Raw genomic sequence first — 17,208 nt, 5'->3', positions numbered from 1 at the left:
AGGGTAGTAAAACTCGCTTTTGCTGTGAACACTGTCATTATCGCTACCCATGCTGTAAAATTAATGCTATTATACTGAGAAATGCGAAAATAAATGTTGACAAAAAAATTGCTACTATGTTTGTTGTTGTTGTGAATGTCTGAGTGGCCAAAGGTCCATAACCAGGGTCCAGATCGTAGGATTCCGGACCGCTCGGGAGCCAATCAGAGCGCATGATTTGATGGAAACCGGACTGCGAAAAAAATAAATACTGTTAAGACATGACTGTGAGAATGAAGTGAAAATGGCAAAAAGCATGTTAAAATAATCCTGTTTCAACAACTGTCCTAAACAGAAAGGAAGTATTGTACAGCCTTTGTGTTGATATGATATGACTACACAAAGGCTGTACAATGCTTCCTTTCTATTTAGGACAGTTGTTGAAACAGGATTATTTTCTCATGTTATTTGCTCCCGAGCGGTCCGGAATCCTAAAAAATCCCTAAAAAAAACCTGAAATAATCTCCCTAAAAATAATTATAGTCGTAAAAGAGCTGTTCAAAAAAAAAAATGATCAGAGACTGAACTGGAAAAGGAAAAAAAACAATAACAGTTAGATAGATAGATAGATAGATAGATAGATAGATAGATAGATAGATAGATAGATAGATAGATAGGAAGGAAGAAGAAATATATGAAAGAGAAGAAAAACTGAAATAATCTCTGTTGAAATAATTATAGTAGTAGTAGTAAAAGAGCCGTTCAAAAAATGGTCAGAGACTGAACTGGAAAAGGAAAAAACAATAACAGTGAAGCAGAGCACTGTAAAAAGATGTAAGGAATAGGGTAAAGTTGAGAAAATAAGAGGAGGTAATGAAAGGGGGGAACAAAAAGTCAGGAGATACTTTTCTTGGGGCAAATTTGATTGGACACTATGGTTTAACACACAAACCAAATACACGCAATGTGAGTGGTAAGATGGCGGCCAGATGGCTTCAGTCGTCTCTACAGCGAGAAATAGGCTATGAGTGAAATACATAAATAAAGGAAGAAAGAAGAAGAAAATGTTGGAGGAAGTGACGTTGCTTGACGTGGTTTCCTGTGTAGCTGTGGCGCGGGAAGGTCTGATACTGCAGGAATCATCATGGACGTGGAGATGAAAGAAGCTGATGGTGAACAAAATCAAACAGACGCACAGAATAATAAAAAAGATGCTACAAAGTCTTCGACGAGCACTTACGAACTCCCCTGGTAACGTTAACTTCCGGTTAAATTATATTATTGTAATGCTAGCTTCCGGTTTAATAATAATATTAGCTTCTGATTAAATGTTACTGTAAATACATGCAGCTAATGTTAGAAAGCAGTAATCTGTGAGCTGTTGAAGGGTTTTAGTATCGATTTGTGACTATAAAACTAGTAATTCAGTCGTGTTCAACATTAGAGAATTAAAATGAACATGGAAGACCTTCCTTAGCCAAGCAGCACAGTAAACAACATAGCTTTGAGCTAACAGGATATTCCCTTTCGTACTTCCGGTGGTTTGTTTTTAGGGTTGAAAAATACAGACCACTGAAGTTGAATGAAGTAGTTGGAAATGAAGAAACTGTCAGCAGACTGGAGGTGAGTCAGAAAGTTAATGTAGAAAACACCAACACAACCACCTTTATCTGCTTTTATACCACATCGAGTGTTAATGAGGAATAAGACACTTGGTGGTGGGAATAATAATGGAATATATTTATTTAGGATAGCCCAATTATGTGCACAGTTCACAATGTCATAAGTTATGGTGGTGTAGTGGTTAGCACTGTCGCCTCACAGCAAGAAGGTTCTGGGTTCGAGCCCAGTGGCTGGCAGGGGCCTTTCTGTGTGGAGTTTGCATGTTCTCCCCGTGTCTGCGTGGGTTTCCTCCGGGTGCTCCGGTTTCCCCTACAGTCCAAAGACATGATGCAGTTGCGTTAATATGAGGCGGCCTTGGGCTGAAGTGGTCTTGAGCAAGGTACTTAACCCTTGACTGCTGCCTGGGCACTGTAGTATGGCTGTATTTGCGCATGTGTTCACTGCTTCAGATGGGTTAAATGCAGAGGATGAATCTCACTGTGGGTGGCACGGTGGTGTAGTGGTTAGCGCTGTCGCCTCACAGCAAGAAGGTCCGGGTTCGAGCCCCGTGGCCGGCGAGGGCCTTTCTGTGCGGAGTTTGCATGTTCTCCCCGTGTCCACGTGGGTTTCCTCCGGGTGCTCCGTTTTCCCCCACAGTCCAAAGCCATGCAGGTTAGGTTAACTGGTGACTCTAAATTGACCGTAGGTGTGAATGTGAGTGTGAATGGTTGTCTGTGTCTATGTGTCAGCCCTGCGATGACCTGGCGACTTGTCCAGGGTGTACCCCGCCTTTCGCCCGTAGTCAGCTGGGATAGGCTCCAGCTTGCCTGCGACCCTGTAGAACAGGATAAAGCGGCTAGAGATAATGAGATGAGATGAATCTCACTGTGCTTGAAGTGTGCATGTGACAAATAAAGGTTTCTTCTTCTTCCTCATACAGTCATACACATGCCACCTGTTTTTGATCTGTGGAGAAAACCCACACAGACACTGGGAGAACTTGCAAACTCCACACAGAAAGGTCCCCGGTCGGCCACTGGGCTCGAATCTAAGACCTTCTTGCTGTGAGGTGACGGCACTACGCCATGGTGGCATGCTATTACAGGAAAATAATCAGTGATGAGTGCAGCCTGCTGCAAAGCAGAATCCCTGTTATCGCCCTGGCGTGGATTATTTTCCAAAAAGCACACATGCTGAAGTGTTTTCTTCCTCTACCACAGCGGTTTGCCCACTATTATGGTTACAGTATTTACTTTTCCACTTACAGTAACAGTACAGTGGTGCTTGAAAGTTTGTGAACCCTTTAAAATTTTCTATATTTCTGCATAAATGACCTAAAACTTCATCAGATTTTCACACAAGTCCTAAAAGTAGAAAAAGAGAACCCAGTTAAACAAATGAAACAGAAATATTATACTTGGTCATTTATTTATTGAGGAAAATTATCCAATATTACATATCTGTGAGTGGTAAATGTATGTGAACCTTTGTTTTCAGTATCTGGTGTGACCCCCTTGTGCAGCAATAACTGCAGCTAAATATTTCCGGTAACTGTTGATCAGTCCTGCACACCGGCTAGGAGGAATTTTAGCCCATTCCTCCGTACAGAACAGCTTCAACTCTGGGATGTTGGTGGGTTTCCTCGCATGAACTGCTCACTTCAGGTCCTTCCACAACATTTTGATTGGATTAAGGTCAGGACTTTGACTTGGCCATTCCAAAACATTCACTTTATTCTTCTTTAACCATTCTTTGGTAGAATGACTTGTGTGCTTAGGGTCGTTGTCTTGCTGCATGACCCACCTTCTCTTGAGATTCAGTTCACGGACAGATGTCCTGACATTTTCCTTTAGAATTCACTGGTATAATTCAGAATTTATTGTTCCATCAATGATGGCAAGCTGTCCTGGCCCAGATGCAGCAAAACAGGCCCAAACCATGATACTACCACCACCATGTTTCACAGATGGGATAAAGTTCTTATGCTGGAATGCAGTGTTTTTCCTTTCTCCAAACATAACTCTTCTCATTTAAACCAAAAATTTCTATTTTGGTCTCATCCGTTCACAAAACATTTTTCCAATCGCCTTCTGGCTTGTCCACGTGATCTTTAGCAAACTGCAGACGAGCAGCAATGTTCTTTTTGGAGAGCAGTGGCTTTCTCCTTGCAACCCTGCCATGCACACCATTGTTGTTCAGTGTTCTCCTGATGGTGGACTCATGAACATTAACATTAGCCAGTGTGAGAGAGGCCTTCAGGTGCTTAGAAGTTACCCTGGGGTCCTTTGTGACCTCGCTGACTATTACATGCCTTGCTCTTGGAGTGATCTTTGTTGGTCGACCACTCCTGGGGAGGGTAACAATGGTCTTGAATTTCCTCCATTTGTACACAATCTGTCTGACTGTGGATTGGTGGAGTACAAACTCTTTAGAGATGGTTTTGTAACCTTTTCCAGCCTGATGAGCATCAACGCCTTTTCTGAGGTCCTCAGAAATCTCCTTTGTTTGTGCCATGATACACTTCCACAAACATGTGTTGTGAAGATCAGACTTTGATACATCCCTGTTCTTTAAATAAAACAGGGTGCCCACTCACACCTGATTGTCATCCCATTGATTGAAAACACCTGACTCTAATTTCACCTTCAAATTAACTGCTAATCCTAGAGGTTCACATACTTTTGCCACTCACAGATATGTAATTTTGGATCATATTCATCAATAAATAAATGAGCAAGGATAATATTTTTGTCTCTTTTGTTTAACTGGGTTCTCTTTATCTACTTTTAGGACTTGTGTGAAAATCTGATGAGGTTTTAGGTCATATTTATGCAGAAATAGAGAAAATTCTAAAGGGTTCACAAACTTTCAAGCACCACTGTAAACAGTTGTTCCCACTCGTTTTCTCAAAATTAATGATCAAAAAAAAAAAAAAGAGAACCCACAGCTTGTCATGTTACCAAGAAACCAGAAAACCCAAATTCCTCTGCCCTGAAATCTTTCCTGTGACAGAAAACTTGCTGACTGTTTCACAGGACAGACGCCTGAGATTCCTTACCTACAACCCCGATCTCAAAAATGTTGTGACTTTGTGTAAAATGTAAATAACAGGGATGAAAGTCTTCCGGATTTACCCGGAAATCTGGATATTTGACAAAACTCTTGAAAATCTCCGGTTTTCCGAATGGAGAAATTTATTTTTCGGATTTTTCGCATTCCTAGACGTGGCGTAATACATCTTCGTATTGTCCTTGCATGGGCGCGGTCCTTAAATAGCCCAAACATAGTTCATTGATTAAAGACAGGTGTTCTTTGTTAATGGTGCGTGTGCTAAGGTGCGCAGGACTGACACCGTTCTGTGCAAGCGCAACACAATCGCACTAGAAAGCATGTTCAAGCTGCCAGTGTAGCTGCAGTCTTTTTAGTTGCAAATTACAAGTATTTCCTCGTGTTAATAATTCGCCATGTCAAAACAAGCAAAACTTTCCTCCTTCTTTCGATGTGAAGAGAGGTAAGCAATTTATTTTATATATATAATTTTTTTTTTTTTTTTTCTCCATCGAAGTTGCATTTTGTGGTTTCGAAGCTAAATTTTGGTGCCGTTTCTAGAACACAACATCAAGAAAACGTGGAAGAAACAGCAATAATAGAAGAGCCGGTTTCTAAGCTGCCTAAAACTAGCAATGGTAATTACTTTTTGTTACATAATGTACTCAGGCTGCCAGTCAGTATGTGACACACACACACCCCCTTTGAAAAATCCTAGCTACACCCCTGATTTACATGAGAAATTTGGTATTCATTGGTGTGTTTAAATTTACAGACAATACAAACTAATGTAAACAATTGGCTTCAACTCGCATAAATATATATTGGAAATTTTTAGTTCACTGTAGTTAATGCAAACGCACAACTCTACTAAAAGATTGATAAACAAGGCTCAATGTCCCCAACATTAAAACCTGAAAGCTTTAGAAATTCTATGGCCCTTTTCCACTACCCTTTTTCAGCTCACTTCAGCCTGACACGGCTCGCGTTTCGACTACCTCAAAGCAGCACGACTCAGCTCGCTTCAGCCCTGCTTAGCACCCAAAACTCGCACGGTTTTGGAGTGGGGCTGAAGCGAGCCAAACCGAACCGAGTGGGGCTGGGGGCGTGAGGAGACACTCCCCTGTGCACTGATTGGTGAGGAGGAGTGTCCTCACATGCCCACACACGCCCCGCGAGCGCGCTGGGATCTGTAAACACCGTAAACCCGGAAGAAGAAGAATTACGAGAATTTCTGAAGCCTTATGCGCCTCGCCTCATCTATACGCTCTTGCCAGTATCTGTTGGCGTTGTCGGTGACAACAAGCCACAGCACCAAGACCAGCAACACTAACGACTCCATGTCCTCCATGTTTATTGTTTACTCTCCGGGTCGTGAGACTACCGCTTAAAAGATCACTGATGTCACTGTTTGCGCTGCCTAACGACATCACGTGACGTCCACCCACTTTCGCTAACTCCACCCAATGTGTCCACCCACTTCCAGCCAGCACGGTTCAGCGCGGTTGTAGTCGAAGTGCAACTCCAACAGCCCCACTCAGCTCGACTCAGCCCAACTCAGCACAGCACGGCTCAGCCCAACTCAGCCGCGTTTGTAGTGGAAAAACGGCATTACAGACTTTAACAGTACTGTTTTGGGATTTTGCTGAGTTTACCTTCAACTGTCTGATTTTTTTTTTTTTCGAAGTAATGAACTGTGTAGCCAGGAAAATCACCGCGTTTTCTAAATGCACTCCTGAAAATTACTCATTAACTAGGGGAATTAAATTTGATATTTTTGACATGTTAATCATTAATGTACATGAAAGAAGAAGGCTTAAGTTCTAACTTGTTTTAGTGAAAATAAGCACTAAAATGCACTAGAATGCAGGGTTTTGCATGTTATGTTATTAAAATATTTTCGGGGGACGTGTCCCGTCCCCCCCCCCCCCGTTTGACTTTCAAAAGTTCAGGGTTTTTTCTTTGCTCCACTTTCATCTCTAAAATAAAAAGAGAATGCAATGATTTGCGAATCATTTTTGACATATATTCGGTTGAATACAATACAATGATAAAATATTTCATTTTCAATCTGATAAACTTTATTGTTTTTTTGGAAATACATAGTACTCATTCTGAATATGATACCTGCAACACGTTCCAAAAAGTTAGGACTGGGGCAACAAACGACTATGGAAGTTGTGGAATGCTGGGGGGGAACCCTATTTGTAATATTCTACAGGTAAACAGGTAATTGGAAAGGCTCAGTCATTCATAAGCAAGGATGGGGTGAGGTTCACACTTTGTGGAAAAACTGCATGGGCACATAGTCCAACAGTTTATGAACATTTCTCAAGATACAGTTAGAATAGAATGCCTTTATTGTCACTATACACATGTACAATGAGATTAAATGCAACTCCAATAACCGTGCAAACAGCGTGTAGAGAAGAAAAAAAAAGGAGAGGGTGTAAGGGAGTAAGGTGCACAGTCCTGAGGTGTATGTGTTGTGTTTCACATTATGGAGTGAGGTATTGCACATTATAATGTGACTCTCTCTGTGCAATACTTTATAAAGTATTGCACATTATAAATTATTGCACGAAGAGAGTCACATTATAAAATAAAATATTACACATTATGAAGTATTGCAAGGTAAGGTGCACAGTCCTGAGGTGTATGTGGTGTGTGTGTGTGTGTTTTGTTTGTGTGTGAGGTGTATGTGTTGCATTTCACATTATGGAGTGAGGTATTGCACATTATAAATTATTGCACGAAGAGAGTCACATTGTAAAATAAAATACTGCACATTGTGAAGTATTGCACAGGGGGGTTAGACTATAAAGTCAGAGCATATCTGAGTTCAGGGCAGTTATGGCTTTTGGAAAGAAGCTGTTTTTGAATCTATTTGTTTTTGTCCTGATGCACCTGTAGCGCCTCCCTGAGGGCAACAGGTCAAACAGATCAAAGCCAGGGTGGGAGCTTTCCTTGATAATGTTCTTAGCTCTGCTAAGGCAGCGGGAGGTGTAAATATCCATCAGGGAGGGGAGAGGGCAGCCAATGATCTTCTGTGCTGCCTTTACTACTCTCTGGAGCCTCTCCCTGTCTACAGCAGTGTAGCTGCCGTACCATACTGTGATACAGTACGTCAGCAGGCTCTCGATGGATGAGCGGTAGAAGGTCAGCAGCAGGTTGGAGTTTAGGTTGTGCTTCCTGAGGACTCTCAGGAAGTGTAGCCGCTGCTGAGCCTTCTTAATGACTGCTGTAACGTTTTCTGACCAGGAGATGTCGGCAGAGATGAGGACGCCGAGAAACCAGAAGGTGTGGACCCTCTCCACGTACTCGTTGTTGATGTAAAGGGGGGCTAGGTCGGTGCTGTGCTTCCTGAAGTCAACAATGAGCTCTTTGGTTTTCTTGGTGTTCAGAGCGAGGTTATTCTCTGAACACCAGGCTGCCAACTTCAGGACCTCCTCTCTGTAGGCTGCCTCGTCTCCCTTTGAGATGAGACCGACCACTGTGGTGTCGTCAGTAAACTTGACGATGAGGTTGTTGTGGGTTGAACTACAGTCGTGGGTGTAGAGGCAGTACAGGAGGGGGCTCAGCACACAGCCCTGTGGAGAGCCGGTGCTCAACGTGTGGGTGGAGGAGAAGTGGGGTCCAAGTCTCTCAGTCTGGGGCTGGTTGGTAAGAAAGTCCTTTATCCAGGCACATGTGAGAGGGGTGAGGCCGAGAGTGTCCAGTTTACTGATGAGGATGTCCGGGATTATTGTGTTGAAAACTGAACTGTAATCCACAAAGAGTATGTGGACGTATCTCTGCTGCTTCTCCAGGTGGTTCAGCGCAGAGTGTAGAGCTACGGCGATGGCATCCTCTGTGGATCTGTTCATGCGATATGCGAACTGGTAGGGGTCGAAGTCTGGGGGGAGGTGGTCCTTGATGTGCTAAAGAACTAGTCTCTCGAAGCACTTCATGATTACCGGAGTGAGGGCCACAGGACGGTAATCATTCAGGCTGGTGACGGGAGACTTCTTCGGCACCGGGATTATTGTAGCTGATTTTAGGCAGGGCGGGATGACTGCCTGAGCCAGGGAGAGGTTAAAGATCCTGGTGAAGGTAGGGGCGAGCTGGTGGGCACACGCTCTGAGCACCTTACCAGGTACTCCATCCGGCAGCTTTCTTGGGGTTCACTGCCAGGAGCACCCGTCTGATATCGTGCTCCTGTACAATGAATGGAGTGGTGTAGGAACTGTGTGGTGGTGGGGGCAGGGCTGGAGCAGATGAGTGCTGCTGAGATGTTTCAAAGCAAGCAAAGAAGCAATTTAGCTCCTCTGCCAGCGGCGCACTCCAGTCTCCTGTTGACGCATCACAGTCTCTGAATTTCGTGATGTCTTGTATGCCCCGCCACACCTCCTGTGTGTTGTTGCTGGACAGGTGGGACTCTATACGCAGCCTATGGTCCGCCTTGGCTTTTTTAATTTCTCTTTTCAGATCAGCTCGAGCGGCTCTGTACAGAGCTCTGTCACCTGACCTGAAGGCAGCGTCGCGAGCCCTGAGGAGTGAGCGGACCTGGCTGGTCATCCAGGGTTTCTGGTTTGGGAAAACCCGGATGTTTTTATCCACCGTCACATTTCCGATACAGAACTTGATATAGTCCAGTACCGTTCCTGTGAATGTTTCCAACTCCTGGTGTTCAAATAAGTCCCAATCTGTCCATTTAAAGCAGTCCTGTAGTTTGGAGAGTGCGTTGTCAGGCCAGGTTGTGATAGTCCTTGTGGTGGGCCTGGCTCTGCGTCTGAGGGGGGTGTAGGCTAGGGAGAGCAGGAGGGAAAGATGGTCTGACTGGCCGAGGTGGGGGAGGGGTATGGCTCTGTACGCGTGCTTGATGTTGGAGTAAACATGATCCAAAGTGTTCTCCCCTCTAGTAGAACACTTAACATGTTGGTAAAACTTCGGCAGGACAGTCAAGTTGGCCTTATTAAAGTCTCCTGCGATTATGCGAACACCGTCAGGGTGGGCCTGCTGCTGTTTGTTTATGGTGTTCAGCAGGAGAGCGCGCTGTGTTAACACTGGCGTCGGGTGGAATATACACAGCTGTGACAATCACCACAGATATCTCTCTCAGTAGAAAAAAAGGCTGGCATCTTACAGACATGTACTCAAGTTCTGGGGAACAGTGTTTGTTCCGTTGTTACACCAATTGTCATGCACGTAAATACAGAGTCCCCCTCCTCTGCTCTTACTGGAGTCCTCAGTCCTGTCCCAGCGGAGCAGAGTGTGACCTGCTAGCTGCAAGCTAGCATCGGGTATTTCCAGATGAAGCCAGGTTTCGGCGATAATTAAAACATAGCAGTCACAAACATGGCGATTTCCAGCGAGTTGTAATTCCAGATCATCCGTTTTATGCACCAGGGATCTGGCATTGGAGAGATACAGGCTCGGTAGAGGTGGCTTGTGTGGTTGTTTTCTTAGCCTTAGCATAGCACCAGACCTGCGGCCCCGCTTCTGCTTCCTGTCCCTCCTCCATCTGTGCCGCCTCCTAGACCCGACAACAATCCACGGAGAGCCCGGTGGTCTCGCTATGTCATCTGGGATGTTATGCGTGTAGTGAAAGTCGCTCGAAACAGATATCTGGTGTTGGTCAACGATGGCCAAAAGTGTCTGGGGGTGTACTGGGTGTTCGCAGAACCGATGGTGCACAAACAAGCAAGAAAGAAATATTTTTAAAAAAAGCACTGAAAAGGTTGCAAGGTATTTAGACATTTCACCATCGATGATTCATAATATCATTCAGAGAATCCTGAGAAACCTCAGCATGTAAGGGGCACGGCAGAAAACCAACATTGAACGCCCTTGACCTTCAATCCTTCAGGTACAACTACATTAAAGACTGCCATGATTGTATAAAGGACATTACTACATAGGATCAGAACCCATAACCTTAATAAAACGTTTATGATTAACCGTTGAGCCAGCACTGTTTGTTTCTCTGATGTTTTAACAGGTGTTTGCCAGAGAGGGAAATGTCCCCAACATCATTATTGCTGTAAGTAGTCATTCATTTTTGTCATATAACAGTTAATTACATCACTGTGAAATATCTAATAATGACAGGTTGTTGTACTTTCAGGGACCCCCTGGCACTGGAAAAACAACAAGCATTTTGTGTCTGGCCAGAGCTCTTCTGGGTCCGGTAATGAAGGATGCTGTGCTCGAGCTGAATGCCTCAAATGATCGGTAACTACCTCAGAGTTCATATTGTTGAAAGTGTAAACTCTCTGTGATTTAGGAGAATCGTTCATGAAGTAAATGTCAGACATTACGGTATTTTGCAGACACTGTTCTGCAGAGAGTTTCAGAAACATATCCTTGTGCTAGTACAAATAGTTCAGGGACAAAGAGTGCCATCTGATTAAACCCCTGTTAGAGAGCAAGAAAAACACACAAGTCAAAGGAGGGTTGGTTGTAAATCATAAACTGCAGTGTGTGCTAAACAGTGGATTCTTCTATTACAGTGATTCTCAAACTGTGGTACGCGTACCACTAGTGGTACGCGGGCTCCGTTCTAGTGGTACGCCAAAGAATCACTTAATTAAATATAAATAAATTTTAAAAAATAAAATAAAACGTGAAATACTATCCATAATATCCGAATGGATGAAAATATCAACAGATGACAAGAAAATGAAAGGAGATACAAATTAAGTTAATAATTTTAAAAAGTTTGCAAGTGCTTCTGGGTAGCCATACGTAGCGTACGTACGCATTCCCGCCGGTTCCGCTGACAGACGGTTATCCGCCATTGGTAGATTAGGCTGTGATGGGAAAAGGTGGAGGTGGCTTTGCTAATTATGACGAGTACGACAAAATTACTGTCGTGGCTTAAATCCGCGAATGGGAGCGTGGATCAGGAGAGAGGGAGAACTGAAGAGGACGTGTGTGAGCCGAGCGTAGATGCTAACGACAGTGGCAAAACCAGCCCCAGAACTGCTAGCAAACGGCAGAAACCAGTGAGGAGGAAGTATGACGAAAAATACATAAAACTGGGATTCATTTGGAGCGGGACAGAGGAGCTGCCCAGGCCGCAGTGTGTTGTATGCGGGAACGTTCTGAGCAATGAGTCCATGAAACCATCGCATCTCAAACGGCATCTTACAACCAAACACACAGCACTAAAGGACAAACCAATGGATTTTTTTTTTTTTTTTTTTACAAAAACGTGATGAACTGAAGCAGTCCAAGTCCACCATTCTGTCCTATGGTACACCCATCGCCAAAGCACAGGGAGCTTCATATCGTGCCAGCCTCCTGATCGCCAGAGCCGGTGAGCCGCACACAATCGGGGAACTGCTGTGTTTACCATTAGCCAAAGAGATGACACGTATCATGTGTGGAGAGAAAGCTGCCAGAGAGTTAAACTTGGTGCCGCTTTCAAATGACACCGTGTCAAGGAGAATAAATGACATGGCTGACGATGTTAAAAAGACACTGATTGAGCCCATTAAGAGCAGTAGATATTTTACCATACAGCTTGATGAGACTACAGATGTTGCAGATTTGGCCAGTTTATTTGATTCATTATTTAAGTACAGTGTTTTATTTTCCTATAGTGTTACTGTTCAAAGTACTGTGTGTAATGTTACAGTGGCCAACAATATTAAATATACTTGTTAAATAAAACCTCCGCCTTGTTTTTAATGAATACTTAGGCCTACTACGCTACTGTATTTTAATGTTGGTCATTATGGTGGTACTTGGAGAGCCAAGTATTTTCTGAGGTGGTACTTGGTGAAAAAAGTTTGAGAACCACTGTTCTATTACATATACTTGTCTTGCAGCAAGGTTGCATATGAAATATTCATTCTTGGTTGTTGTGTTCAGTGCAGTTAAATGAAAGACTTAGCAAAAAACTATTGTACACAGTCACAGGGCATGAAGATTTTTAAATGGTCCAAAGCTAATTGTTTATGACCGGAGTTAACTAAATGTAATGTATAATGTTTATATTGTCTTCATACATAGTTGTATCATTTGTTGTCCAGGGCACCCATAAAGTCAGGAACCAATAAGAGTTAAACTACATATACTATACTTAACTTTTTGTATTTATTATTTACGACATATGCTGTACATGTTCCATTATTACTTGCGAAAATCAGAGATTTTTGCAAGTATGTTGATTTTTCCGTTTGTTTGCTGGTGGTCTAGCATCGTCATTTCTTGACCAGTCTTCACCAAAATGCACAGGACAACTCACTAGGGTCACACAAAGACTTCATTAGCTTTTGGTGTGTCAAAGTCACCAAGGTCAAATCTTGTAAAACCACCTAATCGGCCATAACTTCCGTTTCTTTGTGATTTTCGCAGGTTTCATGCTCTTTGTTTCCTCTTTGCTCAATATATTTGGTTTGATATTTGCTCAGCATATTCCCATTGGTTACTGACTTTTCTGACACCCTGTATTACTTCACTGGGTACCAAGACAAACTCAAGTACACACTTGAATAGAAGATAAAGAGAGAGGGTTTGTTTTTTGCTTTTTTTTTTTTTTTAAATCTTCTACTTACTGATTTTGTTTTCCTTCATAAAGCTGATCTTTGCATGGAACTCTCCCAAACTTTGTTTTTTGTCGCTTCAGAGGTATCGACGTTGTCCGAAACAAAATCAAGATGTTTGCCCAGCAAAAAGTTACTCTCCCTAAAGGACGTCACAAGATCATCATTCTGGATGAAGCTGACAGGTAAAAACCCCAAAAACTGCAAATTCCTATTGCATGTTGAACATCTTTTTTTAAAGGCTGCGGAGTTATTTAAGTGTGTATAATTGAAAGATGCTGACATGTGCTGTTTTTGAAATAAGCATGACCGATGGAGCACAGCAAGCTCTGAGGAGAACAATGGAGATCTATTCAAAGACTACCAGATTTGCTTTAGCCTGTAATGCGTCAGATAAAATTATAGGTAAGTGTCTGCATTTATAATCCCATTTAAATGTTAATTGAGCTGGCCAAACGTGTGCAAGTTCCAAAGCCAGGTCCATGAAGTGTCTCATCATCTCAGATATTATTCTGCGACTCTGGTGTGTTTCTGTAGAGCCGATTCAATCACGCTGTGCAGTGCTGCGCTACAGTAAGCTGAGGGATGAACAGATCATGATGCGGCTGATGGAGGTGGTGGAGAAAGAGAACCTGCACACCACCAGTGATGGACTGGAGGCCATTATCTTCACTGCCCAAGGAGACATGAGACAGGTCGGTGAAAACTGTTCAGTTAGCTGAACAGTTTTTAGTTAAAGGAGAAGTTCAGAAAAAGAAACTTGAACAGATTTACCTCTAAAATAAGACGGGACACCAAGACATGTGGTGGCACGGTGGTGTAATGGTTAGCGCTGTCGCCTCACAGCAAGAAGGTCCGGGTTCGAGCCCTGTGGCCGGCGAGGACCTTTCTGTGCGGAGTTTGCATGTTCTCCCCGTGTCCGCGTGGGTTTCCTCCGGGTGCTCCGGTTTCCCCCACAGTCCAAAGACATGTAGGTTAGGTTAACTGGTGACTCTAAATTGACCGTAGGTGTGAATGTGAGTGGTTGTCTGTATCTATTGCCGCTTTTCCACTACAAACGCGGCTGAGCCATGCCGTGCTGAGTCGAGCGGAGTGGGGCTGTTGGAGTTGCATTTTGACTACAACCGCGCTGAACCGTGCTGGCTGGAAGTGGGTGGACACATTGGGTGGAGTTAGCGAAAGTGGGTGGACGTCACGTGATGTCGTTAAGCAGCGCAAACAGTGACATCAGTGATCTTTTAAGCGGTAGTCTCACGACCCGGATAGTAAACAATAAACATGGAGGACATGGAGTCGTTAGTGTTGCTGGTCTTGGTTCTGTGGCTTGTTGTCACCGACAACGCCAACAGATACTGGCAAGAGCGTATAGATGAGGCGAGGCGCATAAGGCTTCAGAAATTCTCGTAATTTGTAATTATTATTCTTCCGGGTTTGCGGTGTTTACAGATCCCAGCGCGCTCGCGGGGCGTGTGTGGGCATGTGAGGACACTCCTCCTCACCAATCAGTGCACAGGGGAGTGTCTGCTCACGCCCCCAGCCTCACTCGGCTCGGTTTGGCTCGCTTCAGCCCCACTCCAAAACGGTGCGAGTTTTAGGGGCTAAGCAGGGCTGAAGCGAGCGGAGTCGTGCTGTTTTTTGGTAGTCGAAACGCGAGCCGTGTCGGGCTGAAGTGAGCTGAAGCGAGCTGAAAAAGGGTAGTGGAAAAGGGCCATATGTGTCAGCCCTGTGATGACCTGGCGACTTGTCCAGGGTGTACCCCGCCTTTCGCCCGTAGTCAGCTGGGATAGGCTCCAGCTTGCCTGCGACCCTGTAGAACAGGATAAAGCGGCTAGAGATAATGAGATGAGATGAGATTTTAGGCAGGATAGTTGCATCAGACCTTGGTAAATTGCTGCATTTGAGCCAAGTTGAAATTCTGTCATTGGTGGGGTTTTTTTTTTCTTTTCTTTCTTTCTTTCTCTCCTGGTAAAAAAAAATAATAATTTAAATACAAACAGTATTTGCTTCGTCAGTGTTGTAATGTTCACTGTGTGTATCCAGGCACTAAACAACCTGCAGTCCACCCATTCTGGATTTGGTTTTATCAACAGTGAAAATGTGTTCAAGGTGGGTCTTTTTTTTTTTTTTTTTTTTTTTAAATATTCCACCTCTGAAGTAAATTATTAATTTAAACAGACAGTAAGTGTGAGAACCTCATTTACAGAGTGCATGTTATCTCCTCTGTTCAGGTATGTGATGAGCCACACCCCCTACTGGTTAAAAACATGCTTGAGCACTGTGTCAGTGCCAACATCGACGAGGCTTACAAGGTAATGACAACTCGGGTTTCTGTCAACATAAATCAATAGGAACATGCACTTGAAGTAAACAGTATTTTACAGCACCGTGATCAAGTCTGTATTCTCATTCATTAGGTAATCTCACAGCTTTGGTCACTTGGCTACTCTCCTGAAGATATAATAGGGAACATCTTCAGAGTGTGTAAGACCTTCCAAATGCCAGAGTACTTGAAGCTGGAGTATATAAAGGTAAATCTGATTTGGTTCCCCCCAATAAATTTGATTTAAGAAGTGTTTGTGCAGCTGTAATCTACATCTAACTACGCTGTATGTGTGTCTTGTTCTGAATTATTTCACACTTGATGTAGTAGATAAAATACTGATTTTTGTATATCTACTTAATTATGCTGCTAGCTTATGAAAATGTGTCTTTCTCAGGAGATTGGCTACACACACATGAAGATAGCAGAAGGCGTAAACTCTCTCCTCCAGCTGGCTGGACTGTTGGGACGTCTGTGCAGTAAGACTGCAGCACCCGAGGCCAGCTAAAGCCGACTGCTTCATACTAGGCTGAGATTCAAACCTGTTACTAAATTAGTATGAACACATTTAACTGTAAATAGTTTAAGAAATCTTCAATAAAACATACGTTTTTCACTTATTCATCATGTATTGCCTTTGAGACAGAAAATGCTATCTATCTATCTAATGCTAAAAACTATCTTTGTGGTTCTACACCTATTCTTCTCTCACATAACCCTTCAGCAATGAAAGCTGAAAGTGAAACTTGAATTGTCTCAGAAACTCAACTAAAATTCAGTTAATAATTAAATATTTGCATTTCTCAAACACTGAATTAGTTGCTTATGCCAAACCCTTATGATATTTTTATTAATGATTTTAATGGGTTCTTTAAAGGAGTAAGAGGTATGATTCCTGTGAAGTAAATTGCAACTGGGGGGAAAATCTCCTTTACCCTCCAACTGACCTCCCTGCATCTGTTCATGCCTGTGTGTTGCTTTGTAAAAAATGTGTGAGCTGAGCAGGGCCCTCTTCTTCATATGTTGCATTTAAATGTGCACACCCATACATACAGGCTAATGCTGGTATGGATTAGTTTAACCAGAATAAATTGATGATTGCTCGGAAGTGAGTCAACAATTGGCTAATAATTCTGGAGAGGTCCCCCCACTGTTCACAGTGTAATTAGACATGCACTGTTTAGTTTAATGTAGCTACAGGATATTTTATTGGTGTTGGAAAATCATAATATCTGCAGTTTACCTACATTTATTTGTGCTCCGTTTGCTTGTTCAGGTGCTTGATTTAATTAAATTCTGGCAACATTTTGGTTTATTTTTGCTCCGTAAGAGAGATTGCACAATTTTTCAGTGAAGTAGATGTAGTTCAATCTCATCCTACTGCTATCCTCCAAATTATGACTTCCATTTTATAACCTCAGTTTAGATTGTTTTTCTTCCCTTTTTATATGCGAGTTGTATAACCAATTAACAAAAAGGGTCTTATTCCAGTCTACAGTTTTCTGTATCTGTATTCCATCACTAAACATACCTGAGCCATCAGCGTTCTACTGCCTTTAATTACTTCTCTCAGGTGGTTGGGCTTAGGCATGAACTGGACTGAGAAATAATTTAACTGAAGGCCGTGTTGCACTAATTTCAGTCTGTTTCGTTTTAATTAAGAAGAAACGTGTTGAGACAAATGCTCACAATCTTTACATTTACAAAAGCAACATGTCTAAAATGCGT

The 17,208-nt window shown here is 43.0% G+C and overlaps 1 protein-coding gene across 1 annotated transcript; it reads left to right on the top strand.

Annotated features, from left to right (window-relative positions):
• Positions 1-1,073: 1,073 nt before the first annotated feature.
• rfc2 (replication factor C (activator 1) 2) lies at positions 1,074-16,100 on the top strand. The gene is made up of 11 exons (XM_060936167.1): positions 1,074-1,230; positions 1,533-1,602; positions 10,610-10,651; positions 10,736-10,842; positions 13,244-13,345; positions 13,465-13,565; positions 13,698-13,855; positions 15,201-15,266; positions 15,389-15,469; positions 15,575-15,688; positions 15,878-16,100. The coding sequence occupies exons 1-11, from the start codon at positions 1,124-1,126 to the stop codon at positions 15,986-15,988; spliced, it is 1,059 nt and encodes a 352-aa protein (XP_060792150.1). The 5' UTR covers positions 1,074-1,123; the 3' UTR covers positions 15,989-16,100.
• The last annotated feature ends 1,108 nt before the right edge of the window (positions 16,101-17,208 follow it).

The sequence above is a fragment of the Neoarius graeffei genome, chromosome 12 (genome assembly GCF_027579695.1).
Source record: "Neoarius graeffei isolate fNeoGra1 chromosome 12, fNeoGra1.pri, whole genome shotgun sequence".
In the NCBI taxonomy this organism is placed as follows: domain Eukaryota; kingdom Metazoa; phylum Chordata; class Actinopteri; order Siluriformes; family Ariidae; genus Neoarius; species Neoarius graeffei.
The sequence above is the reverse complement of the archived record's forward strand: the minus strand, read 5'-3'. Positions and strand labels throughout refer to the sequence as shown.